At 52.6% G+C, this 20709-nt stretch overlaps 7 protein-coding genes across 7 annotated transcripts; 4 read left to right on the forward strand and 3 right to left on the reverse strand.

Annotated features, from left to right (window-relative positions):
- Window positions 1-40: 40 nt before the first annotated feature.
- PEX1 (Peroxisome biosynthesis protein pex1) lies at window positions 41-4091 on the forward strand. Its single transcript, XM_062885073.1, has 2 exons — window positions 41-349; window positions 422-4091. The coding sequence occupies exons 1-2, from the start codon at window positions 233-235 to the stop codon at window positions 4013-4015; spliced, it is 3711 nt and encodes a 1236-aa protein (XP_062748005.1). The 5' UTR covers window positions 41-232; the 3' UTR covers window positions 4016-4091.
- A 40-nt stretch (window positions 4092-4131) lies between these two features.
- Window positions 4132-7759, reverse strand: WDR6 (WD repeat-containing protein 6). The gene is made up of 2 exons (XM_062885074.1): window positions 7634-7759; window positions 4132-7555 (listed from the first exon to the last, which is right to left on the reverse strand). The coding sequence occupies exons 1-2, from the start codon at window positions 7643-7645 to the stop codon at window positions 4229-4231; spliced, it is 3339 nt and encodes a 1112-aa protein (XP_062748006.1). The 5' UTR covers window positions 7646-7759; the 3' UTR covers window positions 4132-4228.
- Window positions 7760-8988: 1229 nt separating this feature from the next.
- QC762_106755 (uncharacterized protein) lies at window positions 8989-10269 on the forward strand (the record flags this gene model as incomplete). Its single annotated transcript, XM_062885075.1, has 2 exons — window positions 8989-9728; window positions 9786-10269. 2 exons carry the CDS (start codon window positions 8989-8991, stop codon window positions 10267-10269), a joined length of 1224 nt encoding a protein of 407 aa, XP_062748007.1.
- A 193-nt stretch (window positions 10270-10462) lies between these two features.
- On the forward strand, window positions 10463-13076 carry hxk1 (hexokinase). The gene is made up of 4 exons (XM_062885076.1): window positions 10463-11474; window positions 11528-11938; window positions 11989-12443; window positions 12495-13076. The coding sequence occupies exons 1-4, from the start codon at window positions 11316-11318 to the stop codon at window positions 12916-12918; spliced, it is 1449 nt and encodes a 482-aa protein (XP_062748008.1). The 5' UTR covers window positions 10463-11315; the 3' UTR covers window positions 12919-13076.
- Window positions 12559-14983, reverse strand: QC762_106770 (uncharacterized protein; the record flags this gene model as incomplete). The annotated part of the gene is made up of 4 exons (XM_062885077.1): window positions 12559-13694; window positions 13750-13875; window positions 13948-14745; window positions 14801-14983. The coding sequence occupies 4 exons, from the start codon at window positions 14981-14983 to the stop codon at window positions 13083-13085; spliced, it is 1719 nt and encodes a 572-aa protein (XP_062748009.1). The 3' UTR covers window positions 12559-13082.
- An 810-nt stretch (window positions 14984-15793) lies between these two features.
- On the reverse strand, window positions 15794-20578 carry VTC4 (vacuolar transporter chaperone; the record flags this gene model as incomplete). Its single annotated transcript, XM_062885078.1, has 2 exons — window positions 16133-20578; window positions 15794-16078 (listed from the first exon to the last, which is right to left on the reverse strand). Exons 1-2 carry the CDS (start codon window positions 18299-18301, stop codon window positions 15794-15796), a joined length of 2454 nt encoding a protein of 817 aa, XP_062748010.1. The 5' UTR covers window positions 18302-20578.
- RMT2 (Arginine N-methyltransferase 2) lies at window positions 19019-20610 on the forward strand (the record flags this gene model as incomplete). Its single annotated transcript, XM_062885079.1, has 2 exons — window positions 19019-20521; window positions 20576-20610. Exons 1-2 carry the CDS (start codon window positions 19243-19245, stop codon window positions 20608-20610), a joined length of 1314 nt encoding a protein of 437 aa, XP_062748011.1. The 5' UTR covers window positions 19019-19242.
- Window positions 20611-20709: the final 99 nt, after the last annotated feature.

Consider the following 20709-nt stretch of genomic DNA (forward strand, 5'->3'; position numbering starts at 1 on the left):
GCCGGGAAACCTTCCCCGTCCGAGAGCTGCCCCGAGGTGAGTTGCATCCATCCGATGCGCTATCCCATGCGCTACGAAAGCGGACCCGATCAGCTGCATCTTCTTTAACGCCGGAGAGAACGGCGTCCCTCCGTGTGCAACACCATCTGTACATACTACAATTGTTTTTTCTGTTCTTGTTCCTCTCTTCGCGGTACCCCAGAATCCCAGACCACATTCAGTAACAGATACAATGGCGCCGCGCAAGAACGCGCAGTCAACGGCTGCCGAAATATCACTGGTACATCTACAGAACTGTTTTGCAAACCTGCCCCAGTCGCTGGCCTCTTTGCTCGCCAATGTCAACACTGTAAGCGCTTTCTTTTGTCTTTTCATGGTCTGTAGCTCTTATGTGACTAAATGATATCAATTGTGTTCTTAGCCCGCGCAAAATGTCATTGTCGAACTCACCTACCGCGTCCCTACCCCTCCTGGCTCAGGGGCTGCAGCATCGTCCACCAAGTCCATCTACCTAGGATGGACCGGCATGCCCAGCAAGCGCAGAGTCGCCCCGATCGTGGACAGAAACGGTATCAATGGGTCAAGAAGCGGCCGTGATCAGGAAGTTCCCCTCGTGGAAATCGACGCAACGCTGGCTGCAACCGTGGGGTTGAAGGATGGACAAAAGGTCACAGCGACGATACACTTCGACCCCCCTATGGCGACCACCGTCAACATTGAGCCTCTGACGCCCGAGGACTGGGAGATGATTGAATTACATGGTAGCTTCCTGGAGGACAACTTGTTGTTTCAGATCCGCGCGGTACCAAATCCCACTTATGCGCCTGGAGGCGTTCTTGCTGGTGCGCATCCATTGACGCTTCACCTCTCACAAACGTCGACCGCGAGCATTAAAGTACTTTCCCTCGACCCCCCACTGTCGGCAGATGCCCCCTTTGCCAAGATCGCCCCCGACGCCGAGGTTATCGTGGCCCCGAAGACTAGGCAAAAGCAACGAAGTAGCAAGGACAACAGAAGTGTGGGCGGTGCCTCGAGGAAGAGTGGAAAGAGCACAGGGAGTTCCAGACGGAAGAGTGTCAAAGAAGAGAAAAGGCCAGTTCTGTTCTTCCGCAGCGTTGACAAGAAAAACTGCCTGGAGTGGTTTGACGAGGGAGTAGAGGTGGACGATCTCAGTGTGTGGATCGATACGGATATGCTCTTTACCAAGGAGCTGAAAGGAGTGAACTATGTTGCGGTCAGTCTGGTGCGCCCAGCAGGACTCCAACAACCGCTCGATTCGCAGACACAACCTCAGGAGGCAGACCCAGCATCCAAAGCATCCACCAAAATCATTGCCCACCTGCGTTCTTGGGAAGAGCCGCCAGATGGACAGACCGCAGCACTCTCAACCAGTCTGTGTGCCGCTCTCGGCTGCCAGGGACTTGTTGGAGGGGTTGTGAAGATTGAGCCCGCCCCTACACCGTTGCCAAAGAAGACGCCAGATCAGGAGGGAATCAACCGCGATTCGGTTCAAAAAATCAAGATTTTCCCCTTTCAAACAACAAAACCTACGACATCAGCAGGCCTCAAATTTGGTGGACAGTCGAAAGCCGAGCGCGAAGAGGGTGCCAATCAAGTCAAACATATCTATGGCACCGAGGGTAATTCATTGCTGGCTGGACCGTTGACGGATGGCCAGGTTCTCGGAGTTCACGATGGCATGACATTCCCACGAGGTTGGGAAGGTGCTGTTGTCCGATTTGAACCTTCTCAGCCAACCTCTCAGAGTGGCAAGAAGTCCCTGAGCTGGATCTTGGGATCAGAGTGGAGGTTGCCCATCTCCATTCAACCACCAATTCCTAAGCCTGCTTGGCTTACTGAGTTTGAAGCTGAGCTAGCCACTGAACCGTCTGATTCTCTGCTCGTAGGCATCGACTCGTTGCTTGACAAGCTCAAGACTCATGTTATGCATATGTCTTCAGTTCTCTTGACAGGCGGTCAGGGTGCTGGCAAGACCTGTGTGGCACAACACATTGCCCATGCTTTGCGTTCATCTCAACTGTTTCACACCACTTACTTTTCCTGCTCAAAGCTCTTGGGTGATGAGAGCCGGGTCACCACTATCAAGGAGACCCTTAACCGTCTGTTTATGGCTGCCAGCTGGGGTGCCAGGCTTGGTGGCAAGGCGCTCGTGATCCTTGATGATTTGGACAAGCTCTGCCCAGCAGAGACAGAACTCCAAGTAGGCAACAACAATGCCCGTGCTCGGCAGATCAGCGAGGCGATTTGCTCCATGGTCAAACAATACTGCGGCCGGGACAGCAATGTTGTCTTGCTGGCCACCTGCCAGGGCAAAGAGTCTCTTCACAACGTCCTCGTAGGCGGTCACATCGTTCGTGAGATTGTCGACCTGGCCGCTCCCGACAAGGAAACCAGACGTCGTATCATGGAAGCTCTCACCAAACAAGGCTCCGTCTCTCCGGAAGATTCCTATGCCAACGACGATGACCCCGAAGACATCAGCCGCCCCACTACCGCAGATGGCAGCGCCACCGATGGTGACGGAGACGGCTGGATGGACGGTCCTAGCCGCCCTCCACGCCAAAACACTCGCGCCAAACCAAGCGGCTTCATCCTCGATGCCGATCTCGACTTCCTCGACATCGCCGGCCAGACAGACGGCTACATGCCCGGCGACCTCATCCTCCTCATCTCCCGCGCCCGCAACGAGGCCCTCTCCCGCTCCGTCACCTCTTCTCTGTCTTCCAACGTCCCCAATCCAAACCTAACCACCATCCACCTCTCCCGCGCGGACTTCACCTCCGCCCTGAAAGGCTTTACCCCTGCTTCCCTCAGAAACGTAACCCTCCAATCCTCCACCACGACTTTTGCCTCGATCGGTGGCCTTCAGGAAACCCGCCAGGTCCTCCTGGAAACACTGCAGTATCCCACCAAATACGCCCCCATTTTCGCCCAATGCCCCCTGCGGCTCCGTTCAGGGTTGTTGTTATACGGCTACCCAGGCTGCGGCAAAACCCTCCTCGCCTCTGCCGTCGCGGGCGAGTGCGGCCTGAATTTCATCTCGGTCAAGGGACCAGAGATTCTGAACAAGTACATTGGTGCCTCTGAAAAATCCGTCCGCGACCTCTTTGCCCGAGCCTCGGCCGCTAAGCCGTGCGTGTTGTTCTTTGACGAGTTTGACAGCATCGCCCCCAAGAGAGGCCACGACTCGACTGGTGTGACAGACAGAGTAGTCAACCAGCTTTTGACGCAAATGGATGGTGCGGAAGGACTGTCTGGTGTTTACGTGCTCGCTGCTACCTCCCGGCCGGATTTGATCGACCCTGCGTTGCTACGACCAGGAAGATTGGACAAGAGTTTGCTCTGTGACTTTCCCAACGAGGAAGACAGATTGGATATCATCCGTGCGTTGGCCGGGAAAGTGAAGGTAGATGAAGAAGTTTGGGGGGATGAGGGGGTGCTGAGGGAGTTGGGGAGGAGGACGGACGGGTTCAGCGGGGCGGATTTGCAAGCGTTGGTTAGTAATGCGCAGTTGGAGGCTATTCATGATGTTTTGGGGGATAGGGAGACTTCTGCCACGGTTGTTACTAGGAGGGGGGCGAAGGGTAACAAGGGGACGGGAAGGGCGAGGGATTTCTTGCAGTTCAAGTATGGGGAGGAGGAGGTGAATGGGGATGTGGGGGTGCCGAAGACGAGGCAGCAGATGCTGGCTGAGCAGGCGGCTATTGTGGGGAAGTTGGAGGGGATTAAAGCTGCGAGGAAGAGGAGCAAGGTTGCGCCAGCGGGGCAGAAGCAGCTGGAGGATAAGAAGGAGGTTGATGCTGGGGGGAACAAGGAGGTGGTGATTAAGTGGGCGCACTTGGAGAAGGCGTTGGAGGAGACGAGGGCTAGTATTTCTAGGACGGAGAGAGCGAGACTGGAGAGGATTTATAGGGAGTTTGTGGATGGGAGGAGTGGGGAGATGAAGGATGGGCAGGGGAGTATGGAGATTGGGGGGAGGAGTAGTTTGATGTAGAGGGCGTGTTGGGGGTGTAATCAATGTGTATAAGTGTGTATAAGTGTGTGTAATCAAAATCATTAGAGATGTGCAAGTTAGGGTTATGTTCAAAAAGCTGCCAAAGAGGTTGGTTTGTGCGTGTCATCAATTGCGAGAAATCTTTTTGATGTATGGTGCAAAATGAACTTTTGTCTAGCCCTTTTCTGTTTTCTTTCCTCTGTCCTTTCATAGTCACTTGAACGGGTTAAAATCCCAAACCTCCATGCCAACACCACCCACCAGCACCTTCCCTGACTCAATAACCTCCACATCCCCCACATCAGCTATCCCACTGTACCTATTATCCTGCAGCGATATCTCCATCCCCTGTCCGCCCTCTCCAGGTACCGCTCTCCAAAGCTTGATCCTCTGGTCATTGCTCACCGTCACCACCTCAATCATATCCGTATCATCCCTCACAATCTTCATCCCCGTCACAGCCGCGCCGTGAGCAGAAGACACCCTGTACCGCCCACTCACCACATACTTCACATCATTCTCCTCCATCCTCAAATCAGTGATGACAAGAGCGTTATCGTCTCCACCCGTGGAGATAACATAGTGACAGTCTTCCAGATCAACTACATCAAGAGACTTGATACTACTCTGATGCACCTTCAACAACAACTTCAACCTCAGCGGCGAGTTATTCGCGTGCCCAACATCCGGGTTTATGTTCAGGTCTGTACGTGTCCAAATGGCGATGTGGCCGTCGGTATACGCCACCAGGATGTCTCCATTAGACAAGAATCGCAACTGCGTCGGACAAGCGCCCGTATATTTCGCCTCGCTGCCAAACTCGAATTCCTGAGTCCTTTCGCCATAGGCATACGTCTGGATGGTGGAGTTGGAAAGCGCAATCGCAAACTCGTTGTGGTACTCCCCGATGTAGTTGGTTGACCAGGAAAAGGCCATGATCCGCAGGTCTTTGTCCTTGCTTTGGAAGTTCCAGACAGCTTCGCATTTAACAGCGATGGTCTCATAGTCTGATTCGAGACGGGTGATGTCCCATATGAAGAGCTCCTCGCTTCCGCCGCAGCTAACGAGGGTGCTGTCACCCTTCCACTGGAGGGACTGGATGCCGGAGGAGTGCTTCTCTAGCGTGGCAAGACACTTGAAACCTTGTCCGGTTGGCGAGTGTGTCCAGATGCGGATCACGGTGTCTTCTGCTGCTGTGGCGATGTACTTGAACGAGGAGCTGCACGCTACAGCACGGATTTCTCTACCATGACCGCCTTCCTTGATGGTTCTGAGGAAGGTGGACGATTGTGAGTAGAAGCGGAGGTGAGAGGATTTGGTGAAAACCAGGCGAAGGGCGTTGGGGTTCGACAAGGCGGAGATAATGGCGAAGGAGCGGTGGGCGCCGCCGCATTCAAGGGATGCTAGGACGGCGGATGTTGTAGCATTGTAGTAGATGAACTGTTTTCCTTTGAATCCATGGAGGATGAGTTCTGGGTTCTCGGCTGTGGTGAACCAAGCACCCTCGATCATGCCCATTGGCGGTGAGATTTCATGTCGGAGACTAAAGGTACGATTGTCCGCCCTAAGGGTGTACATGCGGTATATTCCGTCCCGACATGTGGTAAGAAACTCGCGGGAACATCCAGGCAAAGGCACAATGGCGGTAATGGCGTCTTTGGTTTTGGGATCCCGGCAGGAGCACCCTGGGAAGAGGACATCGGTTGCGTCTCCCGAGTTGGGATAGGAGGTGACGAAACCCACGCGAGACCCCAGCATAATAACTGAACCAACTCGAGCTGCCGCTGTAGGGATGTAGTTTTCCTTGAGAGAAAGGGTAACATCGCCAAAGCTTGGTTCGTTCGTTGAAGCGTTGAAACTGAGAATATAAGCGCGGTCGGCACCCAGCACCGTGACGACTGCCTGCCAATTCTGAGCATCGGCGGCCACAAGCGGCAGAATATCCTGAATCTTTCCCGGCAATTGTCCAACAGAGCGGATTGGCTTTTCGCTTTGCAAGACATAGACATTTCCAGCCGCGCTGCCGAGAACAACTGTGTCCGCAGCCACGGTCTTCATAACATTGTAGGACCTCAAATCAGCCACAACCTCAGCAGGCAGCTGTACCTCCCTCCATTTTGGTTTTCCTTGGATATCAGCCATGAATATCCTCCCGGGAGATGTGGTTGAAACCACCCTGGAATCCGACAGGAAGGCGTACTTTTGAAAGGCTTGCCTGGGGTCTCCTTTCGCCAGAGGGCTCATTAAGGAAGTCTCTGAGTTCTTTTGAATGTGTTCAAGAACGTCATCAAAAGAAAGATTGAGATCAAAATCCTCAAAGCCACCCTCGGAGGCTGAATTTGACAAACCCCCAGAAACGACAATCTTTCCATCCGCTCCGCCAGTGGCTATTATGGAAGCCCGTCCCTCCCTATTCGAGACAGCAGCGGACCAAATATTCTTGCCGTTATGGCAACCGTCAGTCGTGCGGTGCTTCAAAGCCCCCTTTGGCCCTTCCGACCCAGTCAAGTCAAGACTCAACTCCCATTTTTGTCTTGTAGTATCCTCGCCGAATGAGTACACATTAATGGAACCATTTGATCTCGATGTGTATTCCCCAAACTTGACATGCCATATCCTTGACAAATGTCCCATGGCAACTGCCACACATCTTGTTGAGTCTTTTTTGTTCTCCTCCTTCACTTCCGAATTACCACCAAAACCGGTCTCTCTCCCTTCCCCAAGGGCTTTGGAATCTATTTCCATTCCATTTTCCCGGACAATGAGATGTCGATTAGTAATGTCCCATATCCTTATTGTTCTATCGTCACTGCAGCTTGCCAGTAGCCTGAACTTTGACCCAGGGCTAAATTCGAGCTCTGGTGATATAGTAACACCGAAAATCGACCCTTCGTGTCCACCAAACACGTATAGCACCTCCCATTGAGACGGCCTGCAAGAGTCCAGGTAGTATTTCCAGACAATAATCTCCCCGAATACTGTGCCGCCTGCTACGAGGATGGTGTTGTCGCCCAGAAACATGAGGTTCGCAGAATACAGGATGGGCCTCGATGGCGACACCACAGGCCCTAGCTCAAGGAGGTTTCCGTCTGAACTGAGTTTGAGAGTGACAATTTCGTTATGAGCGGTGACTAGCGCGCCCAGAGTCTCGCCGTTGCAAGAGAAGAGGATGCCATCGTAGATCCAGTCTGGCGCTTGAAACTCGGTGGGTAACTCGGTAGGGGCGGTTCCTTGAATGAGGGATGCAACTGACGACGGTGGGAGAACCATGACAGATTGCCCACCCCAAATCAAGAATCCCCCTTCTGTTGTTGGGGTGCCATCCTCAGATTTCCAAGCATGAATTCCATGGATAGGCTGTGAGTTGAAAACTCTGAGTTGGCTGACGAGGCGAGAGGTGGCTACGTCGTAAATTCTGAGCCAGGTGTCTTCACCTGCAAGGAGGTATGAAGAGTTGGACTCGGCATGATAGATCTCGAGGGCGGTGATGGGACTGAGCACAAAGCTCTGTTGTAGTTGAGTTCGAGGATGAGGGGTGCTCTGAGATGTAAAGTTAGTGAGGGGGTTCGGGTTGTGTGTGAGTGACTCACGAGAGTTTGTAGGTTGAAGCCAACATACCGTTTGAGACATAATGATGACGTAAGAAATACCCGTTGATAATGTGATTCGTCTTCATAGGTGTCATAAAATCATTTTCATGTGTGAGCGTTATTCGTGTGCCAGTGGTGTGGTTTTGAGTGTGAGGGAAGCAAAGGCTCAGGGTGTGAGAACTTTCGGCCAATAAGCACGCACCAAAAGTGACCCACCCAGGCAGCCTGCCTGAGTGGGTCCATGGACCCCTTTCAACTTCAACTCGTGAACTTGAGGACGGTCAAAGCATCATTCCACATTTATGCTTAGGGTTCAAGTTGATGTGAGGTGGGATGAATAAGTCTTCTTATTTCCAACCTAAAGGCCGTGTAACGCAAGAAAATATTGCCCAAGTGCGTGGCAGCTAACATGGCAGACCAAATTCTTCATATTGATTAGGACTGTTGCCGTATAAAACAACTTCAAGTCCACTTGTTACTTCTTCGTTCCTCCAGACTCCTCTCCCTCTGAGCTACTGCCGGTGACTGCGCCACAATCATGGCCGTCCTTGATGGCGGCACCACATATTTCGCAGACGTTATGTCTTGGGACTCCCGGCATTGTGTCTAAGAAAGCTTGTTGGTCGTAAGAATTGTGTGTTTTTATGTACGTAGTGTTGGTTGTAGTTTGTGGGTGAGAGCTGTCGAGTGATGGTTAATGGAAATGTCGATGACAGAAACATTGTTAGGTAGAGAGACTCGGTGCGTTGCATTTTCTTATATACAACTTCTCGAATCTTTTCAAGCCGGCTTTTGCGCTCCATTGACGTGGCATCATTGGTAAATGTGAAGGTGTCATTACGGTATCTGTAATGTGGCATCATGGTGTTCATGGTGATCTCATTGAACTGGGTAATACGGCCTTTTAATGGTGTTCTGGTGACCCGAAACTCGGCCATATGCTGGTTTGATTGTGAGGTTGAGGAGTGAAACGAGAAGTTACAAGACACATATGTCACACCAAAAGCACAACAGAAAGACTCAGCGTTGAAACAAGCACCATTCATCAGCGTCAATTTGCCCAGTCGCTTCCCGAGCGTATGTCACCCTGGCCTCTTCGTAATAACTGTGTTGTATGTTACGCGTATGCTGACTTGGCTTTTGCACTATAGGCTTCTACGTAAACATGGGTACGATGAGCCAAACCACATCTCGATCTTGAAGTATCAATCATCTTTGCTAGAGGCTTGTCCCAAGTTTGAGTGATGTTGTGGTTGGAGAATGTGCTTGCTCACTGACTCCAGCCAACTGCTCGCTAGAAGGCGAGCACTATAAGATTCCCCATATAATCAAGATAGATCAGTTTCCGTTCATTGCACCAACTTACCCACGTTATCGCAAGTCATGGCCACCTTTCATAACCCTAATGTAGTACCCGACAACAGCCTCCTGTGCCAGATATTCGGCAAAAACGTGCTTTTAAGGCTGGCCACCGTACGCCAGGACGGGGATCGTTGCGTCTTCAAAGCCTTAGTACTAAAAAAGCTTGACCATGGCCAGAATTCATGCTTTGTGCGCCTCCGGGCTCTGGACAAGCCGGCACCCTCGTTTTACACGGTTGCTGCTATGCAAAAAATAGCCGCATCTTGCATCAAACACCTTGTTCCAGCAACCATCAAAATCGGTGAGGCAACCAATGACCAAGCAAGAAAGTTCCAGTTTTGGGTCATGGAACTTGACAAAGGAATTGCCCTGGACAACATCTGGGAAAAGATGAACCATGAGAATCGGAAGTCTGTGGTCAAGAACCTGGTCGAGGTGCTCTTTTCACTTCAATCTTTGAAGATCTCAGACTACAAAGTCCAGAACACCCTCCAGGAATCACTCGGCGAGCACAGAAAGGAAGAACTTACGGAGGCTGCCAAGGCTTCCTTCGGGGGCCCATTGTCGGGATTCCTGGAAACAGAGGCCTTTTTCATGGCCTTTCTCTTGCGAGTGTTTGGCTTTGACCAGCCATTCAAGAACATCTTCGTAAACCGATTTAACAGCATGAAGCCTGTGTCTGATCCGGCCGGCATTGTGCTGGAATTTGCGGCAAAACATGTGGACTCGTTCAGAATCAACGATGATGATATGCGGAAGTTGTAAGTGCATCGATCAGATACACCACTGGGATGCCCTAGTAATTTGCCGAAAGGAGGCCAAGAGGCTGTTTTCTGCCTCAACGACATTAGGCCTCAGAACATCATGGTCCTAGGGGTTGAAACCGATGATGGACGAGTGAAATACGAGCTCACTGGTCTCGTGGAGCGGGCATGGGCTGGTTTCTTTCCCCCCTCATTTCAGCTGAGTTTGCAAGACTCATTGGTGGGTGTTACAAACCGCCATCTTTCCTTCTACTTACTTTTGAAACAAGAACTCACTGGATTTCTCCCTCGAACCCCGCCACATATGTCGTTGGCGAGGGCCATGTTCCACCTCTTGGAGGCCCAGCAAGTGAAGAAGTTGGCTGAGGCCGATATGGAAGCTCAAATTCGCAAACGGTACATGGCCGTGATGCGGGTATCCCGGGACAAGGATCCGTATGTTGGATGGAAATATGACGTCGAAGGACCAATTCCGGAGGTGTCGGCTGAAGCTTTTGACAGGATGGAGATCGATGCTGTTAATAGCATGTGGGACTAGCTATCTTGATGGATAGTAATTCTCTAAAATAAATGAATTGAGATATCAAATTAGTCAACAACCCTAACCCATCAATGGCTGAAGTAGGGAAGGTCAGTGCTTGTTGGGCCGTCACCGCGGGGTAGCTTACCCCTGCTCGAGGGACCCTGGCAGCGGCAAGAGCAGAGACAGCGGGACATCGCCAGCATCATCACCGCCTCGAATCTCAGTCAGCTCCTTTTCAACTGTTGGCAAGACAAAGATTATCCAGCCGTGCCAGCCTCATATCTTACCCAAACTCCAATTACAACATCAAAATGGTCGGTCTTGGTCCCAAGCGTCCTCCCTCCCGAAAAGGCACTGGTACGTAAACAGTTGGTTGCAATCTCCAAACCCCAGCTCGGGAATCTCCAACAGCTTTCCATGCCCAACATAACCCCTCTCGGCTTTATTCATTGCTGCCTATTGTTTTTGTTGAATACAAGATAAAGTCAGGCACAATTGCTCCTGCCATCCGTCTGATTGTATACTCAGAAGGGCCAAGTGGTTCTTCCCCCCAGCGCCTTGTGTGGTTTTGGTGCCGTGTCGCGTGCGTATCATCCGGGAAGAGGCGAAGCGGAAGTCACGTTGGAGTGAAGACCCTATCTGTGTACCGTCCGCGATAATCTTGGATGATGTGACATCACTCACTCTTCTGGTTTTCTGCATGCTCAGTCACCAACACACCACCAACCTATCCGATCAGGCTTCCCAGCATTTCCCCACCTTGCTCTGCCTTGGCATATTTCTTCCTAAAGTACCCTTTTTGCGAATCGCTATATTCGATCCCTACTCTGGCCTGCATTAGGTACCCAGCCTCCTACCTTGCCCTACAAATAAGTACCTGAGCCATGTCTTTCTTCGGCATGAGATCCCTGGTCAATCCCGACAACGTCAACCAACACCACCCAATTCCTCTGTCAAAGAGCCACGCCTACCGACACCACTCTATTTTCTCCAGCAACAGTTCTCAGTCCAGCCGACAGGGCAAGGCCTGTGCGCTCTTGTCCCTTGTTTCTTAACTGACCATGTCTTCAGGCTCGTTTGTCGAAGTCCCCAAGGACCTGCTCAAGGAGATTAAGCGCCTTGAGGAGCTGTTCACGGTTGATACGGCAAAGCTCAAACAGATTACCGACCACTTTGTCAATGAACTCGAAAAGGGTCTCAGCAAGGAGGGCGGGACCATCGTAAGTTTATCTTGAGCCAATGTTGGGTGTTACTCACGGCTAATGCGTCAAAGCCCATGAACCCAACATGGGTCATGTCCTTTCCCACTGGCTATGAGACCGGTACTTACCTGGCCCTTGACATGGGCGGCACCAACCTGCGTGTCTGCCAGATCACTTTGACGGAGCAAAAGTCAGAATTCGACATTATCCAGTCAAAGTACCGCATGCCCGAGGAGCTCAAGACAGGTGTGGCTGAAGATCTGTGGGAATACATTGCCGAGTGCTTGTTGCAGTTCATCCAGACTCACCACGGCGATGTCGCCAAGCTCGACAAGATTCCTCTAGGCTTCACCTTCTCCTACCCTGCCACTCAAAATTACATTGATGAGGGCATCCTTCAGCGGTGGACCAAGGGCTTCGATATCGATGGTGTTGAGGGCCGCAATGTTGTTCCCATGTTTGAGAAGGCCCTTCAAGAGCGGGTATGTCTAGGGGGCTAAGGGATGAGCGATGATATGCTGACCATCCACAGGGCGTGCCAATCAAGCTGACTGCTCTTATCAACGATACCACCGGCACCCTCATTGCCTCTGCGTACACCGACACTAAGATGAAGATTGGTTGTATCTTTGGCACCGGTTGCAATGCCGCTTACATGGAGGACTGTGGTTCTATCCCTAAGCTTGCGCACCTTAACCTCCCACCCGATACCCCCATGGCTATCAACTGCGAGTGGGGAGCTTTCGACAATGAGCATAAGGTGCTCCCTCGGACTCCCTACGATGAATCCATTGATACGGATTCACCTCGCCCCGGTCAACAGGCATTTGAGAAGATGATTGCAGGGTTATACCTGGGAGAGATCTTCCGCTTGATCATGGTAGACCTGCATGACAACCATAATGTCAACATCTTTGCCGGACAGGATATTGGGAAGTTACGGAGGCCGTACACCCTTGACTCGTCATTCCTGTCGGCCATTGAGGAGTATGTTTATTTACAGAAGTTGATTGATGTTGAATGCTAACCAGAGTACAGTGACCCGTTCGAGAACCTGTCCGAGACCCGCGAGCTCTTCCAGAACCAACTTGGCATCGATCCCAACCCCTCAGAGCTCGAGCTTATCCGCCGTGCTGCGGAGCTGATTGGCACCCGTGCCGCCCGTCTCTCAGCCTGCGGCGTTGCTGCCATCAGCAAAAAGAAGGGCTATAAGGAATGCCACGTCGGCGCTGACGGGTCGGTATTCAACAAGTACCCTCACTTCAAGAAGCGCGGTGCGGCTGCCCTTCGTGAGATTCTCGACTGGCCCGCAAAGGCGGATCCCAACGATGACGACCCCATCGAGATCTTGGCCGCCGAGGATGGAAGCGGCGTGGGCGCTGCATTGATTGCGGCTTTGACACTGGAGAGGGTCAAAAAGGGGAATATGCATGGAATTTTGCACCCGGAGAACTTCCACTAAGCGGGTGTGTTTTGGAGTGTTTGTTGAGATTGGGTATAGGATTGCAGAGCATACGGATTACGAAGTTCAAGAGTAGCGGATGGTTTCAGTTCCGTTGATCACAGATTATAGTAGCTTAGAACGTTGAATTAAGGGGCTTCATTTTGTCATTGTATCTGCTGTTGTCAGTTTTGACTTGTCAGCCTCTTTTTTTCCCCCTTTGCCTTTTCCACGGCGTATTTGAAGGTATCGATCAGCTCCTCCTCACTCTCCAACCCAACCGATACCCGGACCTGCTCTGGGTTCGCCCCAAAAGTCTTGAGGTACTCCGCCGCCTCTGGCTCAACGCCCCAGATTGCATCGTTGAAGGGGAAGGCAAGAGTGAGGTGGGCACCGAGGTGAGGACCCTGGTATACGGACAGGTTATCGTAGAATGTCTTTGCCAGGTCGAGGGATTCGAAATCGACGGCCAAAAGGCAGCCGTACCCCGGGTTAGGGAACTCGGGAGTTGGCGCGCGCATTACGGCGTCGTAGTTGGGCTTTGTGTCTAGGAAGGGGGGATAGAAAACTGCTTTTACGGGGGAGGAGGGGTCCTGGGCTTCCGAGTTGAGGTAGGTGGCTAGGGATAGGGCGTTGGAGTTTAGGGTTGCTGAGCGGGCGAGGTAGGATTGGGAGTTGGAGAGGAGGAGGGAGGCGTCGGGGTGGAAGTACTCGTTGCGGAAGGTGGTTGTGAGGAGGGGGGAGAGGGAGGGGGAGAGGGGGGTGGACGGGGGGAGGAGGAGGGAGCCGCCCATGCACTGTGGAAGATGTTAGTAAAGGGGGATAGGGATGGTGGAAAAGGGGGAGACGTACGTTGGCGTATCCGGAGAGGGACTTGGTTATGGAGGTTACGATGACGTCGGCGACGGGGAGGACGTCGATATTGGCGAAGGAGCCGATTGTGTCGTCTATGATGATAGGGAAGTCGTATTTATCGGCCTAGCACATATTTGTCAGTTCAGTGGTTTTGCCCACAAGAAAATGGGGGTTGGATCTGTCTGGACGACGTACCAGTTTCCTCAACCTAAGCAAATCAACCGAGACCAGAATCGGATTAGAAGGGAACTCGGCAAAGCAATACGCCGGCCTCCCCCCTTTTTGTTTCTCCCCCTCCAGATACTTTTCCAATTCGTCAAACAGATTCGACTTTGCGTCACAGCTCCCAAAGTGCTTCATCCCGTTGGGTGACTCCTCGAAGAGGTGGTAGCTGTTGTGGAACACACTCCCCAAAACGACAATCTCCCCTTCTGGACGAAGGGTGATAAGCGCGTTGTGCAACCTCCACACGGCGGCCATGCCAGTAGGGTAAAGGAAGACATTCTCCGGTGACAATAAATTCGCTTTCTCCTTGTCGAGCGGAGAGCGTTGAGCTAGCTCGACGATGCGAGACTTGAGGCCGGTGTGGGCTTCGGTCAGGGGGAGATAGGTTGGTTCGGGGATGTTGGGGAGGGAGACATCGTCCGCGCCGGTGGCGGTAAATGGGAGGATGGCAAGGGAGTCAAGGTGGGCAAGGCAGGCGGCGGCTAGGCGGGAGGAGATGCCGCAGCCATAGTTTTGCCATGTGCCTACTACCCCCGGGGCGTGCTTTTGGGGGAAGGCGGTGATATACAGCCTGACTTTGTCCTCGGAAGAAATGGGGATTTCGACTACGCGGAACCAGAGGTCGGATGGGGGGACGAGGTGCTCCGGTTTGCGCCATTTGCCGTCGGAGGAGTAGCGTTGGGCGGTGGTGAAGGAGTCGGGGTGGACGAAGATGATGAGGCCGTAGGTTTCTGGGAGGGAGAGGGCTTTGTGGAGGGCGGTTGAGAGCTGGTGGTGAAGTTAGACTATGGGTGAGTGAACAAGGGGAAAGGGGAACGCTTACCTGACGCACTTCACACCATGGGCCGAAACGGGGGTAGATGGAGCTGAGTTTAGACAAGAGGTTTGGGTCACCTCTGCGGAGGGCTTTGGCTGTCTCCCAGCCGGGAATGTGAAAGGTGATGTTGTGAGGCTGCTCTGGTGGGAGAGAGTGCCCGAGTTCTGTGGTGATGACTTTGACGGGCATTTTGCTGACTTAGGTAATTTGACTTTCTCTTCTGGCGTGAGACTCACTCAGGTGTAAGCGAGAGTGAGATTACAGGTGAGTGTGAGTGATTATGGAATGTGCTTATTCACGCACCATATGCCGAAAAGAGCAACAGTCACCAGTGAAACTTGAAAGATGAGATGGAATTCAAGACATCTCTAAATTTATAAGTCATGTCCGACTTCGCATACACCCCATGAAATACCCCAGATTCGGCAGACAACCCTGGCCCAAGGGGCTGGAACCGCCGTAACGGCTCGAGAACGGGTTAGTCACAAAGCACGACATCGGGGATGGCGGTTTTTGTTGTCTACAACTTGGCGGAGTATCCCGCCCACATTCTTTGATACGATGGCTCAAAATCCCGCGCCGACTTCAGCCCCGAAACCTCCCTTTCCCTCTTCTCGTTCGATGTTGAAACCAACTTCACCAATGAAAAATCATCTCTATTCCCCGAGAGCTACAGTACAACACAAGAGCAAAAAAGAGGGGCTCCGAAAGTGGAGGCCGAACCTCCCGCCCGAGTCACATCCGTTGATCCCCGATGCTGGCCGGTGGAGCAGGGACTCCCTCGGTGACCATGTTATTCAACGTCTCATCGCCGACTCAGTTGTGACAAGTCTTGAATGTGTCATGCTGTGCTGTGTTTTGCTGGCTACATTCTATACCATTGAATCGCAAAAAGTATGCATCGCTCTCCTATGCTCGCTGACAAAAACAGTTCTGACTTGTTGTACAAGAACACCCTCCCACATTCCATATCCAAATTGCACCCCATCTGATATGAGATCACCACATTGACCTACTTGTCCCTTCGTATCCGAAATTCAACGCAACCGCAACAAACAAAGCAGCGCATAGCACCGTAGGCCCCACCTTGTCGTAGTATTTCGCCGCCTGGCGGGTACGGATGGCTTTGCTGCGATAGAGATAGGTGACCACGGCGTAGCAGAGCGACATTACTGCCAGGAACGTAAAGGCACCGGCAGCGATGAATGAGGCCTTGTCGCCGCGCTTGGTACTGAAGTTGAGCAAGGTCACGGCGATGGTGCCAATGTAAATCGAGTATTCAAGCTGCTGATTGTTAGCAAATCGTTACTGTCAGGGAGTAGAAGAGAGGCAACATACCCAACCCAGGAACGTTCTCTCGGCCGCAAAGTACACCTTGGGTTCTACGCGAACGGGCACATAGATCTTCTTCCCCTTGGGCGCCTTGAATCTCTTTTGTTGAATCTCGCCGGTACCCAAAAGCGACTCCAGTCTTGCGTTGCGAGGTACGGTAGTTGCCCGAGGGCGTGGGACAATAGCTTTCAGACCAGTCCACACTGCATGGCCGACAGTGTGTGCTGTGGTGGAAGCCAGAGTCTGGTAATATGTCCACCCACCAACCCTTCTCGCCTCCGCTAGTCTGTCTTCATCATCCTCGTCATCGGAGTCATAAAGATAGACGTCATCATTGGTAGGACGGTCGACAGTTTGGTCTTCGACATCAGATGCTGCCAGAAGGGCCCTGCCGTTCCGAGCGGCAGCACCCTGTCTGATAGATTCCCCGTTTTGGGCTCCCAATACTCCACCCTCGTCATCAGAGTCCTCCTCGTCCTCGTCATCTGATGTCGATGTTGTGGCCGAGTGCTCTGTTCTTTTGATGCCAAAGTCATGGCTTGCTGGCTTCCGAATGTCGACATCCATCTGGGGCATCCAGTATGGCAGCAGGTGTATCCTGTCAGGGAACAGGGTGGCAGTGCCGTGGATAAACTTGGAGAACTTGGGTACGGCTTCGACCAAGTGGCTGGAAATCAGCTGTCGTACCCAATCGGGGGGTTCTTGGCCGTGCTGTGTTTGAAGCTTGACCTCGAGGACTGCATAGGGAAACCGCACAATATCTCCGGGTGGGAGCTGTGAAAATGGGTAGTCAATACCAATGTCCATGCGTCTCCAGTTATCACCGGAGCGCGTGACACCATCCAAGTTGTCCTCTCTGATCATGGTAAGCTCAGTATCAAGCGAGATACGGACTCGGGCGTCGGCAGGCAGCTGGAAGGCGGTACGGTGGTAGAAGGATCGGCAGACTGGCTTGTAGCCCTTCTTCAAGACCGACCACTGTATCTCCTTGGCTAATCTTTCGTCTTCGGCAATGGCCTTTTCCGACTTCTTGCCTTCCTTGCGAGCCTTTTCGAAAATAGCGGCAGGGAGCAGCTCGCCACGCATGTAGGCATTGACATTCTTCTCTTTGATGGCGAAACGGGCCTTGACTGATTTTTCACCCGTCCAGTCTTCTCTGTGTGTTTTCCGCTCAACGAAGATGGTCTCGTTCTGCATACCGCCATACCAACGCAATCGAATCGCCTCGGCTCCTTCTGTTTTCTTCAGACGACCCTCGTATAGCTCCCACGTGTCGGGGTTGTCATAGTAGATGGATGTGATGGCTGAATCGGCGGCTTCGAACTCTTTGCTGGCATTGAAAACCAGAACAGGCAAGTGCTTTAGAATGATCAATTTGAGTTCTGTGACATTGTCGGGATGCACCCAGTATTTGGTCGTGTTGCGAATGAAACTGGCCTGGCTTCCGCCGGCTGCGCTGTCGCCCTTTACGGGGTTTCCTCTTGTTCGAACCAAGTCGTACAGCTTGGACAACTTGACAACCGAGGCATCATAGTTTTCTTTGTAGAATGGTTTCGCCTTGAGGCGGGTTTCGAAGACGGGCTTGAGGTGCCATCCAGTCATTTTGTCATGCTTCTTGATGATCTTGTAGAATCCCGTGTAATTGAGCTGCACGAACTTGGCGAGATCGTGGACGTCGGCAATGATGTCGCTCAGGTCCTCCTCGAGAAGCATGAACTCCTCCTCGCTGGGCCCATCTTGGCTCAATCCGCGCTCGTTGAGGCGGTTAACCACATCGCGGACCTCGCGCTCGCTGACGGCGATACGACGCGAGATCTCCATCGCCTTGACCTGCTGTTTTGTGTGCACTTTTTCGAGCTCGGCCTCGAGCTTGCTGATGAAGCGGCTTTCATCGTCTTCTGTCCATTCGCGGCGCGATTGCTGTCTGTTGTTGGGCTTTGTGCTGTTGTCGCCGACGGGCTGCACAGAGCCAGAGGGATGCTTGAGGTCGGCCTTGAGCCCGTCATAATCGATGTAGTACCATTGGTATTCGCGGATGGCGCTCGATCGGAGCTGTTCGCCGAACTTCATGACGACAACGCCGGGACGGACGCGGCAATTGGACTTGCTGAGCTTGCGGTTTCGGGCGTATTGTTTAGTGATTTGTCGAGTCTTGAGATCGTGGATAATCAGCATGGACCGGCGGGGCAGGTTCTAACGGCTGCCCATATAGTTAACAGTAGCCAAGCAACAGTTGCTGTAGAGTTGCCAGTTGCCACCGAAACTGAAGTGCAACGCAAGGTTTCTCTCTTCTCTCAGCGGTATCCTGGGATGCAAGCTCCACTGTTGCGGATCAGGAGCCCAGCTAAGCGCAGTGGGCTGTTCGGCTCGGGACCTGGAGTGTTTTTGTTTCGTCTCTTTCTCGTGGTGAAGCTATTCAAACTTTGAAGAGATGAAAACACAAAGAAGCGGAAAAAGCCAGTCCAGAGGCTGGCGCAGCAAGTGGTGCCAGACCAACAGGGGCTTCTGTAACCAGCGGAAGCCACGATGGCCCAGGCACAGCAACTTGTGCCATCACCGACACACGTTTCACCAACATTGGTTGCCATTGGCGAATGGCTCGACTTGGCTTTCTCTTGGCGCCCGACCGGGATTCGGTGGATCTTAGCTCGTCCTGAGCTTGCATCGGAATGACGTTTTGGTGAAGAACAACGCTAGGTTGGGCCTGGGCCCTTTGCCGTCTTCAACGTTCAACAGGTGGCTTTCTTTCTCAAGAATGAAAAGGGATTAAGGGCTATCATTTATCTCGATACCTACTGTGTAAAGTCCTTGAGGTGCCAATCAACCTAAACTTTGTAGAACGGCCAAATTCCAACAGAATGACCCCGAGTCCTAAGTGCAAGCCCTGTACCTGTCCCACCTTGTCGCGATAAAAGATAACGATAACGGCCACAGACCCGCAAAAAATTGTCGATGAGGGGGAGGGGCAACCGCTAAATCGCACAGGCTGTCCTAGGCCTGGATAGTGCCACAAAGTACGAAGTCGACTTCCAAACCAGAACCTGATCGCAGCAAGAGATTGGTTTCGTTTCCTGACTGAACGACTACCAAGCGACGGCCAGTTCAGCTAGACCATCATGATCCTCCTCGACTCCGAGCGGGATGCCATCTCGGCCCGCATCTCTGAGGCCTGCCCACCCGAGATACAAAAAGTTCTTACCGCGGCTTGGGCGCACGATGTCGCAACTGTGAAAAAGCTCCTCGACACCCCCGAGGCCGCCAGGGGCCAAGACCCCCTGACCGGGGAGACGCCGCTGCACGCCGCCATCCGATCGTGCGGTCCCCCTTCCGAAGATGACGATGAGGCCGATTTGGCGGCTGCGAGAGAGACAGTTCAAGAGCTCTTGCTTTGGGGAGGCATCTGGAACGATGTCGACGATCGCAATGAGACTCCTGGTTGCGTCGCCCATCGTCTAGGCCGGACTGAGCTGTACAACCTCTGTGTTGACGCTGGTGTAAGAGCTGAGATGCTTTTCGGGGTGCTGGAGGGGTACGAGGAGCTGGAAAGTGACGACGAGGAAGAGGACGAGGGGGATGCTCATCAGGAGGCTGGCGAGTCGGAGATGGTGGTTGTGGGCGAGGATGGAGAGGAGGCCCCTGAACTGATCAATGTACCAACAAACGGAACTGCGGAGGAAGCGTCACAAGGATTTGTCCCACCACAAGACGACGCGGTCGATGTCAACTCGGAGCAATATCTGAGGTCGAAGCTGACATACTCTGACGGGAAGTTGGTAGACGACGAGGGTAATGGAGTGATGATGGCCTGGGAAACAGATATCATGCGCCAGAGCGTTGATGCTCTGCTGCCGAGCAAGGAACCAGGGAAGAGAATCCTCAATATCGGCTTTGGTATGGGCATCATTGACACAATGTTCGCTGAGACTAAGCCAGCAAAGCATCACATTGTTGAGGCCCATCCCGGAGTCCTTGAACACATTTCTAGCCCCGACTCCAAGTTTGGCCCAAGCTGGGAGGCAAGCGCCCCTGAGCCTGGCGCCTACAAGATTCACCAAGGAAAGTGGCAAGAGGTGTGCGTCAAGCTTTTGCAAGAAGGCAATGTGTACGATGCCATTTACTTCGACACATTTGGTGAAGATTATTCGCAACTACGCATGTTTTTTACTGAACTTATCCCCGGCCTGCTGGACAGCAATGGCATCTTTGGTTTCTTCAACGGCCTTGGCGCGGATCGAATGATTTGCTACGATGTCTATACCAAGGTCTCGGAGCTTCATCTTGCCGATGCTGGGCTTGATGTTGAGTGGAAAGTGATTGATGTTGACATGTCCCGACTGGCCGAGGAGGGCCAAGGCGAATGGGAAGGTGTTAGAAGGAGATATTGGACGTTGGACAGTGAGTACCCCCAAAGCAACCATGTTATGACCAGAGATCTGATCCATTCAATAGAATACCGTCTGCCGATATGTACTTTCCTTGGTTGAGCATAGCTTCTAGAACCCGCACGGGGGTTTGGAGGTGATGGGCCCCAATACAAATACGCCCCCCACCCCCCCCCAACACACACACGCATTTTTATTCTG

The sequence above is a fragment of the Podospora pseudocomata genome (genome assembly GCF_035222375.1).
Source record: "Podospora pseudocomata strain CBS 415.72m chromosome 1 map unlocalized CBS415.72m_1, whole genome shotgun sequence".
NCBI classification, from domain to species: domain Eukaryota; kingdom Fungi; phylum Ascomycota; class Sordariomycetes; order Sordariales; family Podosporaceae; genus Podospora; species Podospora pseudocomata.

Coding starts and splice junctions, on each gene's coding strand:
- PEX1 (XM_062885073.1), top strand. CDS start 233: ATGGCGCCGCGCAAGAACGCGCAGTCAACGGCTGCCGAAATATCACTG. Junction 350..421: donor TGCTCGCCAATGTCAACACT/GTAAGCGCTTTC, acceptor TTGTGTTCTTAG/CCCGCGCAAAATGTCATTGT.
- hxk1 (XM_062885076.1), top strand. CDS start 11,316: ATGTCTTCAGGCTCGTTTGTCGAAGTCCCCAAGGACCTGCTCAAGGAG. Junction 11,939..11,988: donor AGAAGGCCCTTCAAGAGCGG/GTATGTCTAGGG, acceptor GACCATCCACAG/GGCGTGCCAATCAAGCTGAC. Junction 12,444..12,494: donor TTCCTGTCGGCCATTGAGGA/GTATGTTTATTT, acceptor ACCAGAGTACAG/TGACCCGTTCGAGAACCTGT.